The sequence below is a fragment of the Portunus trituberculatus genome, chromosome 24 (genome assembly GCF_017591435.1).
Source record: "Portunus trituberculatus isolate SZX2019 chromosome 24, ASM1759143v1, whole genome shotgun sequence".
In the NCBI taxonomy this organism is placed as follows: domain Eukaryota; kingdom Metazoa; phylum Arthropoda; class Malacostraca; order Decapoda; family Portunidae; genus Portunus; species Portunus trituberculatus.
Window position 1 is genome coordinate 14,367,055 of NC_059278.1, and position 27,901 is coordinate 14,394,955.

At 38.7% G+C, this 27,901-nt stretch overlaps 2 protein-coding genes across 4 annotated transcripts; both read right to left on the minus strand.

Annotated features, from left to right (window-relative positions):
• Positions 1-731: 731 nt before the first annotated feature.
• LOC123508226 lies at positions 732-20,442 on the minus strand. Of its 3 annotated transcripts, none has more exons than XM_045261777.1 (6): positions 20,123-20,442; positions 15,490-15,765; positions 4,401-4,652; positions 4,029-4,168; positions 3,309-3,575; positions 732-2,616 (listed from the first exon to the last, which is right to left on the minus strand). In XM_045261777.1, exons 2-6 carry the CDS (start codon positions 15,523-15,525, stop codon positions 1,728-1,730), a joined length of 1,584 nt encoding a protein of 527 aa, XP_045117712.1. In that variant the 5' UTR covers positions 15,526-15,765; positions 20,123-20,442; the 3' UTR covers positions 732-1,727. The 3 variants fall into 3 exon arrangements, with proteins under 3 accessions (XP_045117712.1, XP_045117714.1, XP_045117713.1); XM_045261779.1 differs by having other exon boundaries at positions 15,490-15,805; XM_045261778.1 differs by having other exon boundaries at positions 17,422-20,442.
• A 3,515-nt stretch (positions 20,443-23,957) lies between these two features.
• On the minus strand, positions 23,958-25,211 carry LOC123508435. The gene is made up of 2 exons (XM_045262174.1): positions 25,065-25,211; positions 23,958-24,740 (listed from the first exon to the last, which is right to left on the minus strand). The coding sequence occupies exons 1-2, from the start codon at positions 25,074-25,076 to the stop codon at positions 24,099-24,101; spliced, it is 654 nt and encodes a 217-aa protein (XP_045118109.1). The 5' UTR covers positions 25,077-25,211; the 3' UTR covers positions 23,958-24,098.
• Between the last annotated feature and the right edge of the window lie 2,690 nt (positions 25,212-27,901).

The following is a 27,901-nucleotide window of genomic DNA, read 5'->3' on the forward strand; positions in this document are numbered from 1 at the left end:
AAGTAGTTTATCCATTTATATTTTCTTTTTCTTTTATGCTTTTATTATGTTTCTATACAATAATTATTATTTATAAATACCTTTCTTTTACCTAAAAACATGTAAAAAAATTTGGGTGCTCTTTTTGGGGAGGTTGGAACAGATTAATGGCATTTCAATGCATTTCAGAAGGAAAATTTTTTTTGAGATACAAGTATTTTTAGATACGATCTCCATAACAGAACGAATTAAACTTGTATCTCAAGGTACCACAGTACTTTACACTAACATGTGAAATAATACACTCCCTTTGATTGCATCAGTTTCATTATGAAATACGTAACACTGTTTCTCATCAGCTGTCGAAGAGCAAGCAAAGTATTTATCCGAGACAATTATGGTATATATATATATATATATATATATATATATATATATATATATATATATATATATATATATATATATATATATATATATATATATATATATATATATATATATATAGAGTATCTATTGCCACTCAGCACTTGGTCCCAGATATGCAATTGTAAGGTGTATGACAAAGTTCACTAACTTTTAAACCTGCATGCTGGCATCCTTGCACCAACTGAGTGGCATGATGGACAGAACACAGTAAGAGAGGCACATGTCTTTACTTATTGTTCAGTTTTTAAAATGGGTAGCAATGAGATGATGGAGGCCAATAAATTGTGTGAAGTATAGAGAAAAGGATAGAGGATGTACAACTGTCTCATAATAGTGTGTACTTTACATGAGTAATACCATGGCAAAATATCAAGACTCATCATCTACAGATCAGAAAATATTTCATTTAGTCACAATGTCATTTGATGAAGATGAGTTATCAGAAAGATGCTTGTACTAATTTAGCTACGAGCAGGGGAGGGTCTGATGTATGGGTCCAGGATGAATTGAGGTGTGCAGGTAGCCAAATGTTGCACCTCAAGGGAAAATGGTAAGAAGTGAAATGACAGACACGAAGAGATATGGAATGAGCATGAAGTAGTATGACAGAGTTGAAATACTCAAGATGATTGTGAGGGATGCAAGGTAATACAAGATAGAAGCTACAGTGGTGTGTATGGAGAAGAACAAATGCTTTCTCTCTAGTCACAGGTAGTGGAAGAGATTACAATATCTTCATAATATGTAGAGTACTAATTGGCAGCAAAGAATCCAATAATAATGAAAATTCTAACCTTTGTGTTTGCCATTAGAATATAATATTGCACAAGAAAATATTGATTCTTTTTTTTTTTTTTACAACTTCCCCTACTCACATAGCTTAAACACCTTCACAAAACATTCCTCTTCATCTGAATACATTTTCAGATCTTCTCTTTTTACGATTTATAACTAAATAATTCCTCTTGCTTACGTTTCCTAGGGACTGAACAAAGCAAGTATGAGCTACCTCACATTTCAGAAACAGTATGACCTAAATGAACTATAGAATCAGAATTAGCTTTTCATACTTACTTCTTTCCTCTTACTGCAGGCTCAAAAGTTTTATGCTTCCCTTTCCTATAAGTGGTAGCAAGAAGACAGTACTTGAGTAGCAAAACAACTCAATGCCATTCCAAACATGAGACTAAGCTAACCAAATCTTGTTGCCATTGCCTTATGTTTGCTGTGTCAGAGATTAACTTTCCAGCAAAACTCATAAATGTTTTAGGATTTCTTAACATGTGATATCATCTCAAGTAGACTGACTTCCTTACAGGCTATGCTCTTCTTTGTTGTTCAGCACATATGGTGAAATGTGCAGGATGGAGGTGAATGGCTGGGTGGGAGGGTGAGTGACTGGGAACATTATGCATCACTTGCATACTGTGATCAGTGATGTCATGCACAGCTGACATCTCATTGTCGGAAAGCTCATGAGATACCACATCCTCAGTCACAGTCTGCAGGGCTGACAGATCAACATCAAAGTCACTGTTTGTCTCCTGGGCCGGTGTCTGCAGGAGATGTCGTGCACGAATCACTTTCTCTCTGTTTCCTTTTCTCTTCTTGGGATAAATGATGGTGGTGGACTCTTCCTTAGCATCACCACCTTCCCCTCCACTCTCCTGCTTTCTGAGTGTTCTTGACACTGCCATAGCTATCCCTGAACACTGGCCAAAAGTTTCTAGAGCATTCAATAATTCATCTTTTTTTGCATTTTGATAGCTTTGTACAAACTTGTTGATGGGTTTTAGAAAGTTATCAGGATTGCACTCCACCTTTGCCACTAAGTCATCAAACACAGCCTTGAGACTCTCCTGGCAATGTCTGACAGCCTGATTACATATCTCACTCTCAGGCTCAAAGTCTTCTATGAGTTGCAACTGATTAGTGTAACTTTCCATATCTAATGCCTGGATTGACTGAGGCACTGACAAAGTATTATCATTGTTTCTAAAGTTTTCTTCACTGTTCATTATATTCTGTTGTTTCTTTGAGCTTGGTGTACATATGGCAATTATCACATTTTCATCTTCTGTTTTTTCTATACTGGCACAGTGAGAGGCATACTTCTCACAAAAAGGCTTGAGGTGGTTCTGAAGGTCCAGCAACATTTTCTTCCCTGGAGGCTTGGGAGGCTTTGGGTAGAAAAGCTTGTAGTACAACCTTAAACAGAAAATAATTAAAACTTTTATATCACAAATAAAAATAAACATGTATATTGCATACATACAACTGCAAAATCAAAGTGTCTCTCTACATAACTTCACTATGTGTATATGGGATGTTGAATAAGCTTTACAAAAATGTGCACAAAAGTACTGTATGTAAATATTACTCAATTATATAATTACTAAAAGGCTTCATACTGACGACTGTCAAAATTAAATCAACACCCATATTTTACACTATGGCCTATAGGGCCTGTAGGTATACTTGAAGAGTATGTATAGGAAGTGCTGTTCAGCTTCTGCCCATTAGTGGCACAGGCAATTTTATTTACTGTATAGTGGTACCCATATTAGGGCCCATATCACCACCCAAGTGCATCTTTGGTGTAACCACCTAGAACCTGGGTATCATGGTGACATGTAGGTAGACTAAACAAATGGCATAATTTCAAGGCGGTACATGGTGGGATTAAAACCTATTCGTGGATGTCTGCCCAATCCCACAGTTACCACCTTAATCACTACACCATCATCTCCCTAATATATATGCCATTCAGTTTTCAAGATCTTCCATTCGAACTTATTCTTCAATTTTCATGTATGCTATTTTCATTACAGTCTCACACAGATGCACAATACATTAATTCTACTCAGTGTTTATGAAGAAGCACAATATGGTTCCCTTACCGATAACAAAACTGTTTGTCAGGACACTTGGATCGATCTGAAGATACAAAGATATATTGGTCCCCATAGTCAGCCTGGAGATCGCGCTTGATGACCTCCAGAGCTGTCAGTGGTGTGTGCCCGGCCTTGTACAGTGCTGTCAGCTTTTGCACGGTTTCATCTGATACATCCCTCTTTCTTAGAGATTCAGGGGAAAGCAAGTGATGGTTGTGCCGAAAGTCAAGATACACTCGGGTTGGAAATTCTTGCAGATACTGATCTGTTGACCTGCAAGTATACAAAATGGGAAATGATATGTACTCTGTCAGTCAGGAAATCCTGATAATGACTGGTTTTCCAACATATAAAAACTGAAAAAAGACACAGGAGAATATTACGCTAATAATGATTGGATTATCAGTTTATAAACATAATGAATCTTGTATCCATAAAAAAAGCTTGTGTGATAATATGAAGCATAATTGGCTATACAATAATATGATGATTTGTGAACTTGACTCTAATACATAAGTATGTACTGTACTTATCCTATCAGTGCAAATCATTCTTTTTAACTCTTGTAGCTTGAATAAAAATATCCTATATTTATAAGATATTTAGTCTGTGCATGATATACTAAGGGGTCACAATATTCCTTCTTACCACAGCACCTGTAACTCTTAACACAGAGCTGCATTCTTTTGTTAATGCAAAGCGTACAGTACAAAGTAATCCACTCACTGGGACACCTTTCCACTGGCCATGTGTGTGCGCTTCACCACCAGGAACATCTTGGCAGGGCACCAAGTGTTTTTTGATGATGCCTTCTTATTGGCTGATGGTGACCTGGAGTATGTTCTGTGCTGACACCTCATGTCAATCTGAAACAAAACTACCTGATAATGAAACTGGAAAAACCAATATGGTATATATATTCATATCAATGAACTGTTTTACAACTTCATTTATTTCACTAATCTCATGGTTTATTATATAGTTTCCTAAATACAGTATATCAAGAGAATATTAATGATATCCAAATTCACACAAAAGAAGTCTGTACCAAAGATACTCGTATTTCTGATAACTTGAACAAAAAAATTAATTTCTCACCCGATAAATGTTCTGTGTCTTTTTCCCCCCACATATCGGGTAAGTCTTATCGACTCTCCAAGTGACAGCTGATGCTCTCTCCAGATTTTTTATCCAGAGCTTTGCTTCAGCCTTGGTCTTGATCTTGAGGCGTATGGTTGCCTCAAACTTGGTGAAGGGCACCTCATACTTGTTGTGCAAGAGAAGACTTTCTTCCTTGCCAAACACGTTGAAGTTGCATATTCGATACTCATAAGCTTCTGGTAAAATTTGCTGTTGGGAGGAAAGAAAAATATTTGCTATCTCACTTGCTATCTCACCATGTTAAATGGAGACTTGACTCTTGTTAAAGATAAGGTTTACCAGAAAACAATGGCAGATTCAACAAGCACATAGGTGTATGCATTTACAATGTATCTCACCCATGCATATCTCCTATGAAGAATTGCTAATGTAATTTTTGCATATTGCTGATGTGACTTTTACATATTTCATGTATACTAATAAGTAAATTAATTAGTACACAAATAGGTAGATAAATAGATGAATGCATTTTCTTGTGTTAGTGTATCATAGTGCAAGTGTTAAAATAAAGTACATATACTGCTGGGCATGTGAGAGAAAAGAGTCCTTCCTATCAAAGAATACTGTGTTTATAATTCTAGAGCAGGGTTTCCCCAAAGTGGGCAGTTCCGTCCCCCTGTAGGGAAGCAGTAAGGAAAAAGTGGCAGAAGAGGGGCACCAATAGGACATCATAACCTATAGAGAAATATTCAGGTATTGATAATAACATACTGTTATTATCAATGCCTATGCATCAGCAACCAAATAATGTTAAGACTATACCAATGTGATTACTGTACCATTATATTTATGATTATTTAACTTCCCATCTCTGTAATGGAGTTGAAGTGATCAGGTACAGACTCAAGAATTTAGAGGTAGTGGTGGGAGCGGTCACTCAGTCCGACTGTAGCTCAGCTAGCGAAGGTGTGTTAGTATTCAGTTACTCATAGTTGTATTTTGTTGTTTGTGTTTGTATGGGTAGGAGGCTCCACTGATCAGACATGGTCATGATTATGAAAAATGATTAGGATTTGATTTTGATTATGGTTTGGAATACTTTTTTGATTGTGATTAAATTATGATTACTTGTTTTTTTCATTATTCTTATTATGATTTGATTATGATTGAGTTTTGCTGTTTTTTATTATGATTATAATCACATTTCACTGTGATTATTTACAAAAAAGCAATGATTAAGTATGGTACAATGTAAAAAAAAATAGGTAGCAAATTTTTTTCTATTAGTTACACTTTTACATATTTGAGCACAGTAATATATAAAACTTTTTAAATCACATACTAACTAATGATGGAGCTTGGAAAGAGTGCTAGGAGAAAGACCAGCATTTATATTCATCAATGAAGATATGATAAAAAAAGTTGATAACAACAATGATACATCAGCATTTGGAGTATGCAGTGTGGTCACGAAATCTAAAAAAAAACATCAGGAAGCTGGAAAGAATGCAGAAAGCTGCAACAAAAAATCCTTACACATTTAAGTGAATATAGTTATGAAGAGAGGTTGGAAAAACTAGGACTAACTACACTGGAGGAAAGGAGGGAGAGAGGTGATATGATAGCACTATATAGGGATAGAGAAGCTGGACAGAGATGATCTCATCAAACATGATATGAGGAGCACTAGAGGACATGGAAGGAAACTGAAAATGAGTGATTGCAGAAGAGACATCAAGAAATACAGCTTTCCTCACAGATGTATAGCAGCATGGAACAAACTTTATGATGAAATGGTTTGTGCAAAGACCATACATGAATTTAAGCAAAATTTTGACAGAATTGGATTGGGAGGCAGGACAGCAAGAGCCTAGTGTGGCTCTTTTCTTGTGTCTCACAACTAGGTAAACACACACACAGTTGAAACTAGTTCCATGATTGATAATCAGACTTGTTTAAATTATATCATGTAGCCCTATAGCTAGGCATTCTCATTTCTCACACCAGCCTTGCTTATATTAGCAATATTACCACTGTTCTTAGGTACTACAACAAAACTCGATATAACTACAAAGGCACTAAATTTCAAGTACTACTTTATTACAAAAGTCTCGACTTTGATCCCATCAGTTAAAATAAAATTTTCTTTCAGTACCAAAGCTAGCGGGTGATTTTTGTTATGTTACCAAAAGATATTGCAGCTGCTGTTTGAAATTTCATATCATTGTTTTTGGTGGGAAACCCAGTGGTCCACTTTGCACCACTGGTCCACTTTACCCCACCTTCCCCTATATCATGGTAGAAGAGCATGCATGTAAAAACACGAGACAGTGCCAATGCTTTCAAAACATATTTTGATTTGAAAGTAAAGTGTTTCATGGAAATTACAAATAAATAATCACAATAATCACATTTTAATCAATAATTATTATGAAAAAAATTTGCTTATGATTTGATTATGATTGTCACCGCAGAGTAAATTTTGTTTACTTTAAAGATTCGATTATGATTACACAAATTTTGTTTCTTTTATTATGATTACGTAATCATAGCCATGGATTATGATTTTTTCATTAGTAATCATAATCATGCCCATGTCTCCCAGTGATGTGAGTGGGAGCCAAAGAGGGACAGCAGTCCAAAAAAGTTTGAGAACCACTATTCTAGATCAACATAAGAAAAAAAAAAGTACTATGTCTTCAAACCCTTGCTTTTTCCCTAAGATGTAACTATGAAGTGTTTTATTATGAAAACTTTACATGGAATTGGCTATCTATAAGGAAGGTCACAAGCCCATCATGTCATCACACACACACACACACGCACACGCACACACACTTACTTACTTACTTACTTACACACACACACACACACACACACACACACGTGGTGGCGTGTACATGGGAGTGATCGGAGGTGGGAGAACCTCCACACTCCAAACGAAAGACCCACAAAGGCCAGCCATAGCAGCCGCCAACGCATCCAACCACACACGTAACTACCAGGCCTGGCCCCCAGTGACCACACACCCACATGTTCCCAGGAAAAGTAAGAAAAAATGGATAGACCGGTAAGGAATAAATTAGCAAATTCAAAATATGTTGATGAGGCCCAGGGAGCAAAGCCGAAAGTGGCCAGTCAAAGCATGAGTCCAGCTTCAACAGGAGCAACATTGCAAGGTAGATTGGTGATGTTGGAGAAGAGATTTGAGGAGTTAGTGAAGGAATTAAAAGTTCAGAGGAGTGAGGAGGAGCAGGATAGAGAATTCCAAGGCTTTGAAGGAAAGAGTTAAGAGACTGGAGGAAAATGAAAACGATTGGTGGATGAGAATGCGCATTTGAAGGTGGAGGTTGAAAAATACAAGAGACGGTTGGAGGAGAAAATGGAGAGAGTAGTAAAGGAGAAAGATGACTTTAAGGAAATGATTAGTGAGCAGAATGAAAGGCTTGAAAGGGAATGGGAACTGAAGAAAACACAATGGACTGAGTCGAGGGAAGCAGAGATGGTTGGATTACAAGAAATAATTAAAGATCAGTTGAAGGAAGACAAAAAAGAAAGGTCCAAGGAACTGGTTAATGTAATGAAGAATAAGGAAACATTGATAAGGGAAATAGCAGAAAAGAAGAAGAGTGTGTTAATATTTGGGATGAAAGAACAAAATATAACATATAAGCCTAAGAGAATTAAGGAAGAATTGAAAACGGTAAGAGATCTGTTCAAAAATCTAAATGATGATGAAAAAAAAGACCTACAAGAAGAAGTGGAAGAGATCCATAGACTGGGTCCGTATAAGGAGGGAGTGAGCAGACCGATTAAAGTAGTACTGAAGTCACAACAATCTGCGGAGGATGTCCTATATAGAACATCAAAGTTAAGAGAGATAGAAGGTTGTAAAGAGGTGTTTGTGAGAAAGAATAGAAATGAGGAAGAGAGGAGAAGATATAAGGAATTGGTGGAAGAGGCGAGAAGGAAAAATGATGAGCGGTCTGAGGAGGAAAGAGAAAGTTTTTGGAGAGTTATAGGAGAGAGAGTCAGAAAGTGGTATGTGGAAAGAAGGAATACGGAGGAACCCCTAGAGGGAGCAGTGGGTGGACCGTAATGTATACTAATATAGATGGGATACTGTCAAGTAGATTGGAATTGCAAGACTATATGATGGTGGAGAAGCCTGATATAGTGTGTTTGACTGAGACAAAATTGCATGAAAAACAAAGATAAATTTGGATAATAAATATAATATATGGAGAAAGGATAGGGAGAGTAAAGGTGGAGGAGGAGTTATGATTATGACGAAGAAATAAATAAATGTGGATAAGGTTTGGTATGGGAAGAACAACGCAGAAGTGATAAGCATAAGGATAAAAGTGATGGAAAAGAATTAATAATCATGGTGACCTATGTACCTCCTAAAACAAATTCTTGGACATTAAGGAATACGACAATATGATCAAGGATACTTTACAGAGTTTGGAAAGTGTATTATCTGGAAAAAGAAAGGTGATACTAGTAGGAGATTTTAATTGTAAGGAGGTGGATTGGGAAAATCTAGTAAGTGGTGTTGGAGAGGAAGCATGGGAGAGAGATTTCTTAATCTAATGATGGAAAATATGATGGAACAGAGGGTGAAGGAAAATACTAGATATAGAGGAGATGATGAACCGGCTAGACTGGATTTGGTGTTAACAAGAGAAGTGTACCTATGTGGAGATATACAATACAAGTGTCCTTTGGGAAAGAGTGATCATGTGGTTATGGAAATGCAGATAGCAACAACACAGCGAAGGAAGGACGAGACATACAGGAGTGGTAGATTGAATTATAGAAAGATGGACACAGAAAGTTTGAAAAATTATTTCAGAAAATTAGATTGGGAGGAGATGTTACAAATCAGAGAAGTGCAAAAGAAATATGAGATTTTTATGAAATATTATAAAGAAGGAGTTATGAAATTTGTACCAAAGTATAAACCGAGAGAGGAAGGAAGAAAGGATTGGTTTAATGCAACTTGTGTTAAGGCTAAGGAAAAGAGAGATGTGGCTTGGAAAAGATGGAAAAGAGCAGGAATATACTAAATAAGGAGAATTATAGAGTGGCGAGAAATGAGTATGTGAGGGTAAGGAGGGAGGAAGAAAGAAAATTTGAAAAAGATATTGTAGACAAGAGTAAGGAACATCCAAAATTGTTTTACAGGTTCATAAATGGTAAACTTAAAAGAGAGAGTCCATTGAAAGATTAAAAGGAGAGCAAGGGATAGTAGATGACCCTAAGAATATAGCGGAATTGCTAAATAATAGGTTTCAGCAAGTATTTACTGAAGAAACAATGTTTGTAAAGCCACAGAATGTACAAGGAAATGTGCACATGGAGGACATTAAGATACCTAAAAGGAGTTATATAAAATGTTGGAGGAACTTAAAGATGATAAAGCGATGGGACCAGATGAAGTTTCAGGAAAATTATTGAAGGAGTGTAGAGAAGAATTGATTGATCCATTATATGATATTATAAGGTGTTCATTAGAAACAGGGAAGTACCAGTAGAGTGGAAGAGAGCTGAAGTGGTGCCCATTTATAAGGGAGGCAGTAAGGAAGAGCCTCTTAACTATAGACCTGTGTCTCTAACAAGTGTGGTCGGTAAGATTTGTGAGAGGGTGATAAAGAAATATTGGATACGGTTCCTGGAGGATCATAAGTTATTATCGGATCATCAATTTGGCTTCAGGAAAGGGAGGTCATGTGTAACAAATCTACTGAGCTTTTATTCAAGAGTGGTTGACAAAATACAAGAGAGAGAGGGATGGATGGACTGTGTATATTTGGATTTAAAGAAAGCTTTTGACAAGGTACCTCACATGAGACTGTTATGGAAAGTAGAGATTTATGGAGGACTGAAAGGAAAAGTGTTAAAGTGGATGGAAAACTACTTGAGATGGAGGGAGATGAGAACGGTAATAAGGGATGCAAGGTCGGACTGGTTGGTGGTGGAGAGTGGAGTCCCACAAGGCTCAGTGCTGGCACCAATACTTTTCCTGGTATATATTAATGACATGCCAGAGGAGTAAACAGTTATATTAATTTGTTTGCGGATGATGCGAAGTTGTGTAGGTGTGTGAAGAGTGAAGAAGATTGTGAAATTTTACAGGCAGACCTGGATAAGATTTGGGAGTGGAGCAAGAGGTGGCAAATGGAATTTAATCTGAGCAAAAGTCATGTGATGGAGATGGGAAGAGTGGAAGACGGCCAAGAGGGTCATATAAGATGGGTGAAGAAGTAGTGTTGAAAAAGGTGGAAAAGGAAAAGGATTTGGGAGTGATAATACAAGACCATGGGCAGTTTGAGGCTCATATTGATAAGATGTTTGGAGAAACGTATAATTTGATAAAAATATTGGATTAGCCTTCCATTATATGGATAAAGATATGATGAAGAAATTAATTAGTATGGTAATTAGACCAAGATTGGAATATGCTGGAGTGGTTTGGTCCCCTTATAAAAAGAAGCATATAAGGAAGTTGGAGAGATTGCAGAGAATGGCAACAAAAATGGTTCCGGAATTGGCAGAAATGACCTATGAGGAGAGATTAAAAGAAATGAATTTGCCTACCTTGGAACAAAGAAGAGAAAGAGGAGATTTAATACAGGTTTATAAACTGTTGAATGGACTGGATGAAGTGGATAATGAGCAAATGATGTTGAGAGAGGAAAACTTAAGTAGAACTACAAGATCGCATAGTAAAAAGATAGCCAAGGGAATATGCTTGAAGGATGTGAAAAAATATAGTTTCCCACAAAGATGTGTGGAGGTGTGGAATGGTTTGAGTGAGGAGGTGGTGTCAGCAAGGAGTGTGCATAGTTTTAAAGGAAATTTGGATGTGTGTAGATATGGAGACGGGGCCACACGAGTATGATACCCAGGCCCTGTAAAATTACAACTAGGTGAAACAACTAGGTGAAAACACGCACACACACTGCAGAAGATGATTTCATAGAACCTACTAGGACACTGGATTGTCAAGGATTACAGGAGATTGCAGTGCACAAAGAGGATATTGGAAGATTACTGGATAAGTTGGAAGTCAGAAATGCAATGAGGCCAGATGGTGTATCTGGCTGGGTGTTAAAAGAATGTAAAGAGCAATTACTGGACCCAATTTGGGAAATAATTAAAAGTTCAATAAATAAAGGGAAAATTCCACTAGAGTGGAAAAGAGCCAACGTAATACCGATATTTCAAGGAGGAAAGGCAACTGAACCACTAAACTACAGACCAGTGTCACTTACAAGTGTCGTAGGGAAGTTATGTGAAATAATTATCAAAGTTAAAAAATGGGTTAAATTTCTAAAAGAGGAGCAAGTCATATCGAACAAACAATTTGGGTTCAGGACAGGGCGGTCATGTGTATCAAACTTACTAAGCTTTTACTCGAGAGTTATTGCAGGACTTGAAAACAGAGATGGATGGGTAGACACAGTAAACCTGGACATTAAAGATGATGACAAGGTCGCTGTGCGACTGATACAGGATAACCTAGATGGGCCCTGGTGGCCCTTTGTTATCCTATCATTTATGTTATTTGATAAAGTCCCTCATGGAAGACTTCTTTGGAAACTAGAGAACATAGGAGGACTGCGTAGAACCTTGCTCGAATGGACAAGAGATTATTTGAAGGATAGAGAAATGAGAACTGTGATCATCTTGGAGTAAAGTAACTAGCGGGGTGCCACAAGGGTCAGTGTTAGCCCCCATTATGTTTCAAGTTTATGTAAACGACATTCACATTGGAGTAAACAGCTATATGAATTTATTCACTGATGATGCAAAGTTGCTAAAAGTTATCAAAACCAGAGAGGACTGTATACTGCTACAGGAAGATTTAAACAAGATCTATGAATGGAGCAAGAAGTGGAAATTAGAATTTAATGCCAAGAAATGTCACATAATGGAACTAGGAAAGAGTAAGAGAAGACCAGTACGGAACTATTTGATGGGAGAGGAGCAAATAACGAAGACTAAAGAGGAAAAAGATCTTGGAGTGATCATACAAGAAAATCTGAGCCCTAATAAACACATAAATAAGATATTTGGACTATAGGATGATGACTAATATAAGAGTGGCATTTAATTTCATGGATAAAGATATGATGAAAAAAATCATCACAAGCATGATACGCCCAAGGCTGGAATATGCAGCAGTGGTATGGTCTCCAAGTTCTAAAAAAGATATAAGAAAACTGGAAAGGATACAGAAGATTGCTACAAAGATGGTGCCGGAATTAAAGGACCTCACATATGAAGAACGACTGAAGGAAATGGGACTGCCAACCTTATAAGATAAAAGAGAACGAGGGGACCTAATAACAATGTATAAGATAGTAAATGATATTGAAAAGATAGACAAAGAAGACCTGGTGCTGTTGGCAGAAGAGGATGGAAGGACAAGAGGACATGAAAAGAAGATCAGAATGAGGAAGTGTGTGAAGGATGTTGGAAAATACAGTTTTCCACAAAGAACGGTGGAAAAATGGAATGCATTGGATAATGGAATTGTTGCAGCACATAGTGTGCATAACTTTAAAGAAAAATTAGATAAATGGAGATATGGAGACAGGACACTATGAGCCCCGCTCGAACCCTGTACAATACAACTAGGTAAATACACACAGATGTGCACACACACACACACACACACACACACACAAAGGTGTGTTAGGGCAAAGGAGAAAAGAGATGGAGCATGGAAAAGGTGGAGGAGAAATAGAAATCCAGTAAATAAGGAAAATTTCGAGGCAGCGAGAAATGAAAATGTAAGGAGCAACCAAAACTGTTCTACAGATTCATAAATGGAAAAATTAGGCAAAAAGAAACAATAGAAAGGTTAAAAGGAGAGAACGGGATGGTGGAAGACCCAAAAAATATGGCAGAACTATTAAATAATAAATTCCAGGAGGTCTTTACTAAGGAATCCAAACTTGAAAGGCCACAGGGTAATAGAGAGACAGTCTATATGAAAGAAATTAAAGTACCCAAGCTTGAAATAAAAGAGTTAATGAAGGAACTGGATGAAGAGAAGGCAATGGGACCGGATGAAGTCTCAGGCAGAATACTGAAAGAATGTAGGGAGGAACTAGCAAGTCCTATGTACATCATAAATGCTCAATAGAAAATGGAACAGTACCAGTAGAATGGAAAAGACCTGAGGTGGTTCCCATATATAAGAGCGGAAGGAAGGAAGAACCTTTAAATTACAGACCAGTATCACTAACTAGTGTAATATGCAAGATGTGTGAAAGAATAATAAAGAAAAAATGGATCGAGTTCCTTGAAGACATCAAATTAATATCAAATAGCCAATTTGGTTTTAGAAAAAGACGGTCGTGTGTAACTAATTTATTGAGTTTCTATTCTAGAATAGTTGATAGAGTACAAGAGAGAGAGGGATGGGTTGACTGTATTTATTTGGATTTAAAAAAGGCGTTTGACAAAGTGCCACATGCAAGATTACTATGGAAGTTAGAGGAGAAGGGTGGTTTAAAAGGAAGCACATTGAGATGGATAGAAAATTATTTGATGGGGAGAGAAATAAGGACGGTAGTTAAAGATATGAAGTCCAAGTGGAGAGCAGTAGAAAGCGGAGTGCCACAGGGGTCAGTATTGGCACCAATACTTTTCCTCATTTATATTAACGATATGCCAGAAGGAGTGAACAGCTACATAAATCAGTTTGCAGATGATACAAAACTGTGCAGTTATAAAGCAAAAAGAGGATTGTGAAATACTGCAAGAAGACCTAAATAAGATCTGGGAATAGAGTAAAAAGTGGGAAATGGAATTCAATGTGAACAAAAGCCATGTCATGGAAATGGGAGAGTGAAAGACGACCTGTGGTAATCTATAAGATGAGAGACGGAGTAGAACTGGAGAAAGTAAAAAAGGAAAAGGACTTAGGAGTGATGATGGAAGAAAACAATCAACCGGTAAGCCATATTGATAGACTTTTTAGGGAAACATATAATTTGTTAAGGAATATTGGAGTAGCATTTCACTATATGGACAAAGAAATGATGAAGAAATTGATAAGTACTACAATAAGGCCCAGATTGGAATATGCAGGAGTAGTGTGGACCCCTCATAAAAAGAAACACATAAGGAAATTGGAGAGGCTACAAAAAATAGCTACAAGAATGATTCCAGAATTTAAAGGGATGACATATGAGGAGAGACTAAAAGCTATGGATCTACCAACCCTGGAACAGAGAAGAGAGAGAGGGGATCTGATACAAGTTTATAAATTGATTAACGGAATGGATTAAGTGGATAATGAAAAACTAATCCTGAGAGAAGAATATGACATTAGAAGCACAAGATCGCATAGTAAAAAGCTGAGAAAAGGAAGATGTCTGAGAGATGTTAAAAAATATAGTTTCCTGCAAAGATGTATTGAGACGTGGAACAGTTTAAATGAAGAAGTAGTGTCTGCAACGAGTGTGCATACTTTTATAGTAAGATTGGATAAGTGCAGATATGGAGACGGGGCCACATGAGCATAAAGCCCAGGCCCTGTAAAACTACAACTAGGTAAATACACACACACACACACACACACACACACACACACACACACACACACACACACACACACACACACACACACACACACACACACACACACACACACACACACACACACACACACACACACACACACACACACACACAGGGATGGATAGGAAAGAGGAGACCTAATAATGATGTACAAGTTAGTAAACCATATGGAAAAGATAGATAGACAAGACATGGTAACATTGATAGAGGATGGAGATGCAATCAAGATCATAAAAAGTCAGTGTCTGAGGAACATTAAGGAGTTCAGTTTTCCATATAGGACGGTGGACATCCGGAATGCACTGAGTGAAGAGATTGTAGCAGCAGAAAGTGTGCACAACATTTAAGGAAAAGTTGGATAAATGTAGATATGGAGACAGGTGACTATGAGCCCTGCTCAAACTCTGTAATATACAACTAGGTAAGTACACAGAAAACACACACACAGCAAGGTATGGCATTGTGCTACTTAGCCTATAATCACCTGTAACAAAGGATAATTGGTGAGTGGATCAGCCATCAGGTCAGGTGTAGGTTGAGAAGCTTGGCCTTTGTATCAACGCTTCCCTGATGTCATTTCTTTTCTTTTTATTCTGCTCAGTCCAGCAAGTTCTTCCACTGACTTTCTCTCTTCCTCCACATTTCATTCACTGTTTCTTTCTTCTCTTGTATATTTTGATTATTAAAAAGTAATTGTCTTATATTTTCTTCTTCTATATATAGTCTGCAAAATTAGTCTTTTTCCTTATTTCTTCATATCCTGGACACCAAACAAAAAATGCAATATATCTTTTAGATTGCTGTCACAAAAGATACAATTAGTGTCTCCATCTGTGTGTCTGTTCTTGTCTTTTAGTGTCAGGTTGTTAGATATAGCCTGGAAGAAGCCTATTGTCATACACTGTCTCTTCCACTATCTCTTTCTTCCAGTTTTTATATACTGTTGTTGGGCTTGATTTTTCTGCTATTTCTTTTTCCCATTTCTTATTATCCCAGTCTCTAGGCTTATGTTTTAGTTTTCTTTCTTAATTGATTTTGATTCTGAATTACTTAAATTAATTTCCTTCATAAAGCCCAATGTTGACTGAATCGCATAATTTTTATTTGTTGTAGCCGTTTCCTCCACTATCCTTTTCATCAGATCATTACTGTCATTTTCCTCCACATACTTCATATAATCTAGTTGATTTTGCCTTATTTTAGTCTCCATAGTATTAGATCCTATCTCTCCTCGTAGTACTGGGACTTGAGTATAAGTGGGTGCTCCTTGGATTATCATGTATACAGAATATACTAATCTTTGTAATTTCATAATTTCTTCCTTGATGTAAGCCAAAATATGGATCCATATAAGACTATGGGCAGCACAATGCTTTTCCAGAAAGTTTTGCCAATTGAAATTTTATTACAGCATTGTGCTATTAGTTTTATTTATCTATATATCTATATCTAAATCTATCTATCTATTTATATATATATATATATATATATATATATATATATATATATATATATATATATATATATATATATATATATATATATATATATATATATATATATATATATATATATATATATATATATATATATATATATATATATATATATATATATATATATATATATATATATATATATATATATATATATTTTTTTTTTATTGAGTTATCTATGTGGGTCTTGAAGTAGTTTTTCTTATTGGTGACTCTTCCCTAAATATCTTATTTCTTTTGTTACCTTAATGTGTTTTTTTTTCTTTTTTTTATTTGCTCTGGCTGTTCTTTCTCATTAAATATATATATGTTACTCTTCTCTTTATTTATTCTGAGGCCTGTGTGGTTGCTGATATTAGTGAATCTATCATTCTGCACATTTCTTCTGTCCTTGTCATAAGTAACCCATCATCTGCATAGAATAAGGTATTTAATTTGAACTTTTCATCTAAGAAGCCCCATTCCTTTTGTAATTGATCTATTATAATGTAGGTCAGTAACTTAAACAAGGTAGTGGAGGCTGTGCATCCCTGCCTAATGCCAATTGTCACAGTCATGCGAACTTCTTTTTCTCGTAGAACAATGTCTGTTGTATTGTCAGTGTACACACCAGTCACTATGTCTATCATTTAAGGGTGAATTTTGTACTCCATTTAGATCTTACTCAGTGTGAATCATAAGCATTTTGCAAAGTCAAGTGCTGTCACATACAGAGCTCCCTTTTCTTTATACAATTTATTGACACAGTACTTCAAAATCATTACGTTTTGCTTTTTACTCTTGTTTTTTTGTAAATCCACTCTGATTTTCTTTACTTAATTTGTTATCTCTTAAGTGCATTTTTATATTTTTTTCACTATGTTTGACATAAATAGTTTGTAAGATACGTTTGTCAGTGCAGTTGGTCTTAACTTTAATACCTTTGATTTTATGTTTTTGTGGTATTATTAGTTGTTCTGGATTCTTTCCATGACTCAGAAACTTTTCCATATTCCAATATTTCCTTAAAACTTCCTGTTAGCAAAGTGATAATTGTGATAATTGATTGTAGGGCTTTATAAAATTCTGCCTTCATTTTGCCCAGTCCTGCTGCTTTTTTACCTCTTAAACTCTTAATACTTTTTTTTTTTACTTCCTCCTCTTCAACTATTGGGTTCTCCTTTTCTTTCATCACTCTTTTCAATGTGTACACTAAATCCAGATGTTCCGGTGTTCCTTCATTCCAAACAACCATGTCTTTCTCTTCCTCGTTTCCTGTTTGTAATTTTACATTATGTTCTGGCAACATGTTCTGTTCTTTTGTTTATGGTAGGCTCTTTTTGTCTCAGCATTCCACACCTCCTTTACATTATTTTTGTTCATTTTATAGATGTTTTTCCAATAGTCCTTAATTGCATCTTCTTTTCTCGTATCTCTGATCATTGTACTTCATTAATTCTTACATCTCCTACTTTTGACAAGCTATGTTTTCTTTTATTTCTTTAAATGTTTTTCTTCATATTCATACACTGCTGCTTTCACTTCTTTCTGTTTTTGTTTTTGCTTCCAAATATTTTTCTTTAAGGTATATCTCTTCCTGTGGTATTCTTGCATTTCTCTCGGCTTTGTTATATTCTTTCCTTCTCTTTATGCTCTGTTTGATTTTGTCCTTTATCTATGACTGCTCTTGGGTTTGTTTTTGTCCACAACCATTTATTTGCCATCTACATTTCCTCTTGAGTCTTTCTGTCATTACTTCCCAAAGTATTTTATTTAAGTTTTCAATACTTATGGTAACTTTGTCTTCCAAAATCCTTTCAACTTCTTGTCTGTACTCCATTAGTGAGGCTTTATCTTTTTTGAAATATTCATATTTCTCCCATCTTCTAGTTTCTGCCACACTTGCTCATTTATCTTTTCCATTTAATGTTACTGAGATCAAATTATGACCAGATAAATAAAACTTTGCTTGTTTTTCATCAATTTCCATTCTATAAAACTGTTGTGTCATATGGACATAATCAATCACACTTTCCTGTCTGTCTCCCCTCCCCGTTACTTCACCTTTGCACTCAAAGTCATCATTACACATTATCATATTGTACCTTTCCAACCATTCTAGAATAATTTTTCTGTTATCATCTAATTCTTGTGCATCTTAGAAACCAGTATGACAGTTAAAGTCTCCCAAGATTAAGTTTTCTCTATTGCATTTTTTATTTCTTTTCTCATTTTTCTATTCCTTTCTTCATCATTTGTTACAAAATAAAGCACTTCTATGCTAATACTAATCCCAAACAGATCCTTTGACATATAAGAGATGTCATTGTGCTTTCTTGCTTCCTTAATTCCAGTGAGTCACTCTACTTATACAGATGCATCACTCCTCTGCCTTTTTTTGTCTTGTATTTCTCTCATCACTAATCTTTACCTTTCTCACCTTCTCATGAATTTCCATCAAACACATCACATGATTTTCACTTGTTAATCTTTCAATATCTATCATTTTTGTTTGTGTTAGGCCCTGTATATTCATAACTTATATTCCACACTCTTTCTTTTTCCATTTCCATTTGTTTGACTTTCCTTTTCATTGTTGCTTCCTCGTCAACATCTGTTTCTATTGTTCCTCCTCTTATGGTGCCTCTCTCTCTTTCCCTCCTGTCGTAATTTGAAATGTTCTTCTCTTTGTTGTTGAGTAAGTCTAGTGCAATGATGAGCCTTCTATTTATTTCATCCTTTTCTTGTTTCAGGTACCTTGCTCTTGAAATTATGTGCCACTTTGACTTTTCTTCTGACTTCACTAAGGCTGGCTTTACCTTCCCTCCATGTTTCTTTCCTGATCTAAGTACTTTCTCAATCTTGCATTCTTCTACCTTCAAAATATCCCCAAAACACCTTGTCACATCTATTGGCATCTTCAATCTTCCTGTCTTTGTCTATTTGTTTTGTCGATTCTGGCATACTGAAGATGATTAGATTCTTCCTCTTCTTCCCATCTTTTTTCTCCCAGTCTTCTCCAGCAATTTTTCCATCCGTAATACCGCCTCACATGCTGCCCTTTCAACTATGCCTTCCTCTTTTACCTTCCTTCAATCTTTTGCTTGGTTTATGCTTTCTATCAACTTTTCATATTTCTCTCTTAGCTCCTACATTTGTTTCTTCATCGCTGTATTTTCTCCACTCAACCTCTTCATTTCTGCACAGTCGTCACCATGTTAGGTTTGGAAGTAGGGCAGAACCAGAGTTGGTCCTCCTTTTCCTGTAGTATCCAATACAGGTTCAGCTTACATTTCCCGCATCTTGCATGGAACCATTCCTTACTTGCATCACACATTATAGCCATTATCTTTCTTCTTTACTTCTAGCTTTCACTTTTCGCGGTTGTTCCTTCCTTTTGGGACTACAGTGTCCTCCATGCTTGCTTGGCGGTCTTGCTGCTGCAGGTTACAGAAGTCACAACGTTGATTTTCCATAAACCATGTAAATGTACCATTGATGTGTTGACACACCTCTCTTTCTTCTTCTCTAGTCGTTTCTCTCCATCATCCATTCTCCCTTTTATGTCAGCTGTTTACTTTCTGTTTTTGTAAATGATTTCCAGAGCAGAGCGTTTATTTACTAAATCTTTAACGGTCTCACCAAGTCACCACGTCAGACTCAACAGTGTCAACATTTCCACATGTCTGTGCCCCGTGGCCAGTCTCAATCATGGGCCCATGGCCCAACATCTGCTGCGGCGCCTCCGATCTTGATCTTGATTTTGATGCTACAGGTGGCTCGGGATCGCTCCAGAGCCAGGCCTTTGGATCGACTGCTCCTGTAGAGGACAAAAAAGACAAAACAGAAAAAAAGTAGCATTTCTCTTCGGTAATGATCCCTACACCTCGCTCGCCACATTCTTTCCAGATACTCCTTCACAGCCTCCATCATCCTTTCACTTGTCTCTACACAGTCCCAGCAGCAACACCATCCATTCCCTTCCTGTCTTCTCCACTCTTTCATTCCTATTATGCCCTAATTCACTCAAGATCACTTGCATCATCTCATGCCTGTCTCTCTCATACTTCTCACACTCCAGCATGACATGCTCCACCGTCTCGTCCTCCCCCATGTCACACATCTGGCACACCTTGCTGCGGGACTCAGACCACCTGTAGTTCCTTGCATTCACATCCATACACTGTGCTCTAGCTCGGAAGAGGTCACCACCCAGGCTGCCATCATACCACCTTTCATACATCGGGGCTTCCTTTTCCTTGTACCATTCCAGGGTACTCTTTCGTTCCATCCCATTTTTCCATATATTCAGTCCCACCCACTTCACCTCTCTGTCTATCTCACTCTTCCATTTCCTTGCGTCCCATTCAGTTACTACCCTGCCTCCTCTTGTCACGATCCATTCATGCTCACTTTGATTCCTCCCAGCCATTCTCATCCCCCATACCACTTGTAAACCACTCCTCTGTCATTCTCATGCACCTCTTCCTCCACTGACTCCCACTTTCATTCCACAGGTACACCTTCCTCACTATTCTTTCCTCATCCATTCTTTCCAGCCTGATCTTGTATCTAAGTGTGGCTTTAACTAGTCTTTCCCTAAAAGTGCTCCATCCCATATCCCCTCTCAAAGCTTCTACTGCTGTGTACCTTGGAGCATTCAGTGCCATTCTACCTATTCTATTTTGTCCCACTTCTAGCTTGTCAATTTCACTTTCATTCCATGCAATCACATCCATACCATACATTATGCTGGGCACCGCCACACTCTTCCACACCTCTCTCAGCACATCATATTTGCTTGCTCTTATTCTTGCTGCACTCCTCCGTGTAAACACTGATCTTGATCTTGATCTTGATGTCACAGGTGGCTCAGGAATCGGGATCGCTCCGGACTGCTGCCATTTAGATGGGCAACTTCTGTAAAAAAAAAAAAAAAAAAAATATATATATATATATATATATATATATATATATATATATATATATATATATATATATTGATAGTAATTAACGAAACGCAGAAAAAGAAGAGCAGTATTCTGTTCTCTAGTTATCCCAACACCTCGCTCGCCACATTCTATCCACATACTCCACAGCCCCAGTCTTCCCTTCACTCGTCCCTTTACACAATACACAGTCCCAGCAGTAACACCATCCATTCCCTTCCTGTCTTCACTCTTTCATCCCTATTATGCCCTTATTCAGTGAAAATCAATTGCATCATCTCATGCCTGTCTCCCTCATACTTCTCACACTCCAGCATGACATGCTCCACCATCTCGTCCTTCCCCATGTCACAACCTGGCACACCTTGCTGCGGGACTCAGACCACCTGTAGTTCCTTGCATTCACATCCATACACTGTGCCCTAGCTCGGAAGAGATTACCACCCAGGCTGCCATCATACCACCTTTCATACATAGAGGTTTCCTTTCCCTTGTACCATTCCAAAGTAATATCTTTCGTTCCATCTCATTCCTCCACATGTTCAGTCCCACCCATCACCTCTCTGTCTATCTCACTCTTCCATTTCCTCGCATCCCATTCAGTTCCTACTCTGCCTCCTCTTGTCACGATCCATTCACGCTCACTTTGATTCCTCCCAGCCATTCTCATCCCCCCATACAACTTATAATCCACTCCTCTGTCATTCTCGTGCACCTCTTTCTCCATTTACTCCCACTTTCATTTCATAGGTATATCTTTTTCACTATTCTTTCATCATCCATTCTTTCCAACCTAACCTTGTATCTAAATGTGGCTTTAACTAGTCTTTCCCTAAAAGAACTCCATCTCATATCACCTCTCAAAGCTTCTACTGTTGTGTACCTCGGTGCGTTCAGTGCCATTCTACCTATTCTATTCTGTCCCACTTCTAGCTTAAATTATCAATTTCAGTTTCATTCAACACAATCACATCCATACCATACATTATACTGGGCACAGCCACACTCTTCCACACTTCTCTCAGCACATCATATTTACTTGCTCTCATTCTAGCTGCACTCCCCAATCGTCCTACTCACTGGTTCACTAAACCTATCTTTTCATTCTTTGTCTTTTCACACCCACTTAGACTCACCCACATCCCCAAGTACTTATATTCTCGTGCCAGATTCATCTCATTCTCTCCAGTTCTCTTTACTGCATTGCTTTCATCCTCAGACCTATTCACTATCATCACCTCACTTTTTCACTACTAAACCAAACTCCAAAGTTTCTTCCATATCCATCCACAACATCCAACAAACTCTGCAACTCATCTGCTGAGTCATTCATGACCACTACGTCATCTGCATAAAGAAGCACACTTATCTAATCATTCCCCACTCTTACTCCTGCATTCATTCTTCTCCGTCTGGTCGCTAACTCCCCAGTATATAAACTGAAAAGGGTTGATGACAAAATAGATCCTTGTCTAACTCTCTCTCACTCTTCACCCAGTCTGTCTCTATATCTCCTAGTCTGTATTTAGCTCTGATGTCAACATACATGCTACGCACTATGTTGATTATTTTTCACTCAACCCAAGCTTTGCTAAGACTGACTAACATTTCCGTATTCACCCTGTCATATTTTTTTTTTATATCCAAAAAACCTAAATACAGTTTACCTCTCTCCTTTCTTTTTTTTTTTTCTCAATAATTTCATTCACCATAAATAAGTTATCCTCAGCCCATCTGTCCACGCAGAAACCATTCTGTTATTCTCCTAACACTCCAGCTCGCTCAATCCTTTTACACAATCTCCCATTCATCACTGCACTAAACACTTTACATATATTGCATTTCAGCTGGTTAAATACCTCAGTCATCTTGTTAATACAAACCTCCCCACCATTTTTATACATCTCATACGGTATCCCATCTGGCCCTGCTGCCTTCCCATTCTTCTGCCGTTTCACACATCTCTCTACCTCCTCCTTGCTGAATCTCTCATTCAGTTTATCTGCATTCTTCTTCTCCATTGTCACACATCCTTCTCTCACACTTCACCTACACCACCCACCTCTTCCCAGAACTGTCTTATTGCCTCCCTGATCTCATTCTTCTCTCTTATTACTTCCCCATTCACTTTCAGACTCTCCTCACCAACATTTTCTGACATATTCTCACCTCTCATGAACTTGTACCATTTACGGCCACCTTTTTTTTTTTTATATTTTTATTTATACCATGTGGGCTTTTCACGGGAATTTATGGGCTAAAGGAGATACTTTTTGGGTACCCCCTATCTCAAAGCCCATCCGCTAGGAAACCGTTGCCCCGAGAGAGGAAGCCTACACTCGGACCGTGGACAGGATTCGAACCCGTGCGCTTGGAGACCCCTCGGATCCCAAAGCACGCATGGTTCCATTGTACCATGGCGGCCCTTCCATGCCATTCTCTCTAAAAGATTCGATCACACTTTACTTTAGCCTTCAGTCTCACTAACTAACCTGAAGATTCAGAAGGGAGGATGTTTCAAGTCAAAGTTTTTCTTATTTATTTATTTTATATTAGAAAAGAATATACATTGGATACCATGAAATCCCTAGTAGTGATTGTGTTCATGGAGGTGTTATTCATTGAGTGCTGTTGGTGATGGACCAAGCAGGGTTTTGAGTTGAGGGAATTTACTCGAAGAACTGGATGGCAGTTCCATCAGAAAGAAGAGCACCGGAATGACCCTCGATAACGACCTCAACACCAGGAGGAAGCTGGAACAGCTGCCCGGTGGGTGTGACGTAGCCTGAGGGACCCTTGATGGAGTCGATGAGGGGGGAGGAACGCTTCTTACGGAACTGGACGTTCTCACCGTTGGAAAGGACGGCGCCAGTCTCTGACATGAGGACGATTTCCACACCAGGAGGAAGGTGCCTCTTCTGTCCGTCCTTGAAGAGCACGCCAGAAGGTCCTTCCAGCAGTACATCACGCTTCTTGCGGAACTGGACGTTCTCACCGTTGGAAAGGACGGCGCCAGCCTCTGACATGAGGACGATTTCCACACCAGGAGGAAGGTGCCTCTTCTGTCCGTCCTCAAAGAGCACGCCAGAGGGTCCCTCCAACAACACAGCTCGCTTAGTGCGGGTGACAGGAAGTCCATCTCGGTCCAGCTGCACGTGTTTGCCGTCAGCAGTGATGGCTCCAGAGGACCCAATCAGAAGGATGTTCTCGGCCTGGTCGTGAGTGAACTGGACGTTGTTTCCGTCGGGCATAACGATGCCAGTTTGGCCCAACTGGGCGTGGGCGCCCACCGCCATGACACACAGCACTACCTGCAAAGGACTTTTTTTTTAACAAAACTCTTCTGAGGTTGAACGTTTCGTTATATTGGTCTTATTAGTATTCAATCCTGCTACTCTTATGATTTTCACGGGAAAAGAACATGATTGTTCTGTCCTCGGATAAGCAGATTATTGAGCTCTTCACAGTTCGCTCTTATTGTTCCTTTCCTGAAATAAAATTTTACTTTCCAAATCCACCGTGAGAGGAAGATTTGGTCTCAATGGTGTGTGAGTGGAGGTGTGGTGAGAGATGGTGTCAATAGATGTTTGTTGCAGAACTGAGCCAAGTATCCTTAGGTTACTTGTGAGACGTACCAGAATCTTCATGGTGGTTGAGGTGAGGTCCTGCAGAACTCCTCGCTGGCTACTGCGTGAACTTCAAACTGTAGCGAATGGCCCACCAATCTGCTTTATATACCCCACTGTTGCTTAATCTTACCCCCTCGACCTTTCTCCTATAAGCTGTTTACCTTCGCCTTATATAAATGTCTGAGAGCATTTTGGTTGATAGAAATAATGGTGTGGTTTGTCTCATTCGTGTCTCTTGGTTAACGGCGCAAGATGATTGGTTTAAAACTTTGATTAAATAATTTGGCAAAAACACAACCTAATGAAAAGAAAATCATGAAAACACACACACACACACACACACACACACACACACACACACACACACACACACATGCACACACACACACACACACACACACACACACACACACACACACACACACACACACACACATAATATAATGACTCCTACACCAGCCTCGCAGTCCTCTTCCGGGTAGATATATTTTGAACCTGTTTGGGAACTGTCACCTAAGTCCGTGTTTTTTTTTTTCCCCACAGTTTTTGTTACAGGATGTAACTCGAGGGGTTGTGGCCTCGCTTTCCCGGTGTGTGGAGTGTGTGTTGTGATCTCAGTTCTACCCGAAGATCGGTCTATGAGCTCTGAGCACGCTCCGTAATGGGGAAGACTGGCTGGGTGACCAGCAGACGACCGAGGAGAATTACACACACACACACACACACACACACACACACACACACACACTCTCTCTCTCTCTCTCTCTCTCTCTCTCTCTCTCTCTCTCTCTCTCTCTCTCTCTCTCTCTCTCTCTCTCTCTCTCTCTCTCTCTCTCTCTCTCTCTCTCTCTCTCTCTCTCTCTCTCTCTCTCTCTCTCTCTCTCTCTCTCTCTCTCTCTCTCTGTCTGTCTGTCTGTCTGTCTCTCTCTCTCTCTCTCTCTCTCTCTCTCTCTCTCTCTCTCTCTCTCTCTCTCTCTCTCTCTCTCTCACAGTTAGGGGACAACTTTTGGGCAAGGGTATATAGTGTCAGGGTGACTCCAGGAGTAGAGCGCCACGCCTTTAGCCGCCTGCCACCTTCACACGTAAAAACTGGCTGGGTGCGTCTAGCAAAAAGGGAAGTGAGAATGGTTGATGTTAGTCGTTTAAAGGCGAGGTTAACATTTCCGCACAAATTCGCCATTGTCTCTGGGTAAGAGTTACAATGAGACAATGCTGATATCGAGTCTGGATATATTTAGATCACCGAAAGAAACTCAGCATCTTGAGCCATTACTTTGCCACTGTTTGTTTTCTCTGCTTCACTCCTTCCTTTGCCCTTTCGTTGTTGCTATACGTCTTCCCTCCCTACCTTTCCCTTCCCTCTTCCTAGTTCCTACCACACCTCCCACTGTCCTGTCTCTCCTTCCTCCCTTTATCCTTCGATGTGGTCGGTGCTTCTGGTTTGGTTAACATGAGTTTGTTTTTATCCTTGATACGGTTTGGGGTTCCGTTACATGAAATGGGACCTGTTAACGGTGGGGTCCGTGTTTTTGTTTATCGCACACACACACACACACACACACACACACACTAAATAACTAAATAACCAACTAAATAACTAACTAATTAAGGAGACTAAGTGGTTGATATAACATGTGATTTTCGTTTATATATATATATATATATATATATATATATATATATATATATATATATATATATATATATATATATATATATATATATATATATATATAGCTTATTAAAAGGAGACTATCTCATCTTTTGTCAGTAAGACCCCGCATTCAGAAAACATATGTTCTCTCACTACTGTTATTTTCAAAGGGTACGAAAATCTCAGGGGTGTTTTTCATGTTAGTCATGTAGAAATCTTGTTAATCTGTCACTGGAATCATAGTAACACCTTTAGAGCATCCGTAACACTTCCAGTAGAGGCAAAAGTGTTTCAGAATATGGACTTAAGTATACACGAGAGGAATGATAAACACGTGTCGTCAAATTTGAATTTTCTTCGGCGAGAGGACGAAGAATATTAACTTTAGGATGTTTACAAAGGTGTCTCTGGATCGTAGCCAATTACTTAAACATGACGCGACTGAGTGAACGTCTCCAGGCGAAGATCTCTCACCTTCCCTTGACCTATATGGTCCCGTCCCTCTAGCTCTCTCTCTCTCTCTCTCTCTCTCTCTCTCTTGGTGACGCTGTTACTATAGTGAAGAGAGAGAGAGAGAGAGAGAGAGAGAGAGAGAGAGAGAGAGAGAGAGAGAGAGAGAGAGAGAGAGAGAGAGAGAGAGAGAGAGAGAGAGAGAGAGAGAGAGAGAGAGAGAGAGAGAGAGCCAATCTTTAACAAGTAAGGACAGCTGAGTGTTAAGAGTCAAGATGCTCTAAGGCGATATGAGAAAGGGCCAGGGTGGCAGATGGAGTAAAGAAAGGTGCGTTCTTTGAGGGGAAGAAGGGGAGAAGTGGGGGCAGGTGGTGAGGTAGCTCAGCGGGTTGGACGCCTACGAGATATCTACGAGAAAGAGAAGAAGCGGGACGGTGGAGTGGGTGTCACCGTGTCAGAGAATCAGGTACTCATTTCACGCAGGCCAATAAGAGAAGCGCCGCCCCTCTCCTCACTCCCTGCCATACTTCTTTGCCTCTATCCCTGGCTTGCGCATGACACGACCGAGTATCGCCACAGTCACTCTCTACAGCTCACACCTCACGAACCTCTGCTGCTGAATGTTGATCCCAATAACTCAGCGGCTGAACTTGGAACGAGTGAGATTCGAGTGTTCCGCGCGGGTGAAACACTGACAGTCGTGGAAGTCGTGAACAATTCCATTAACCGCTTGATGCAC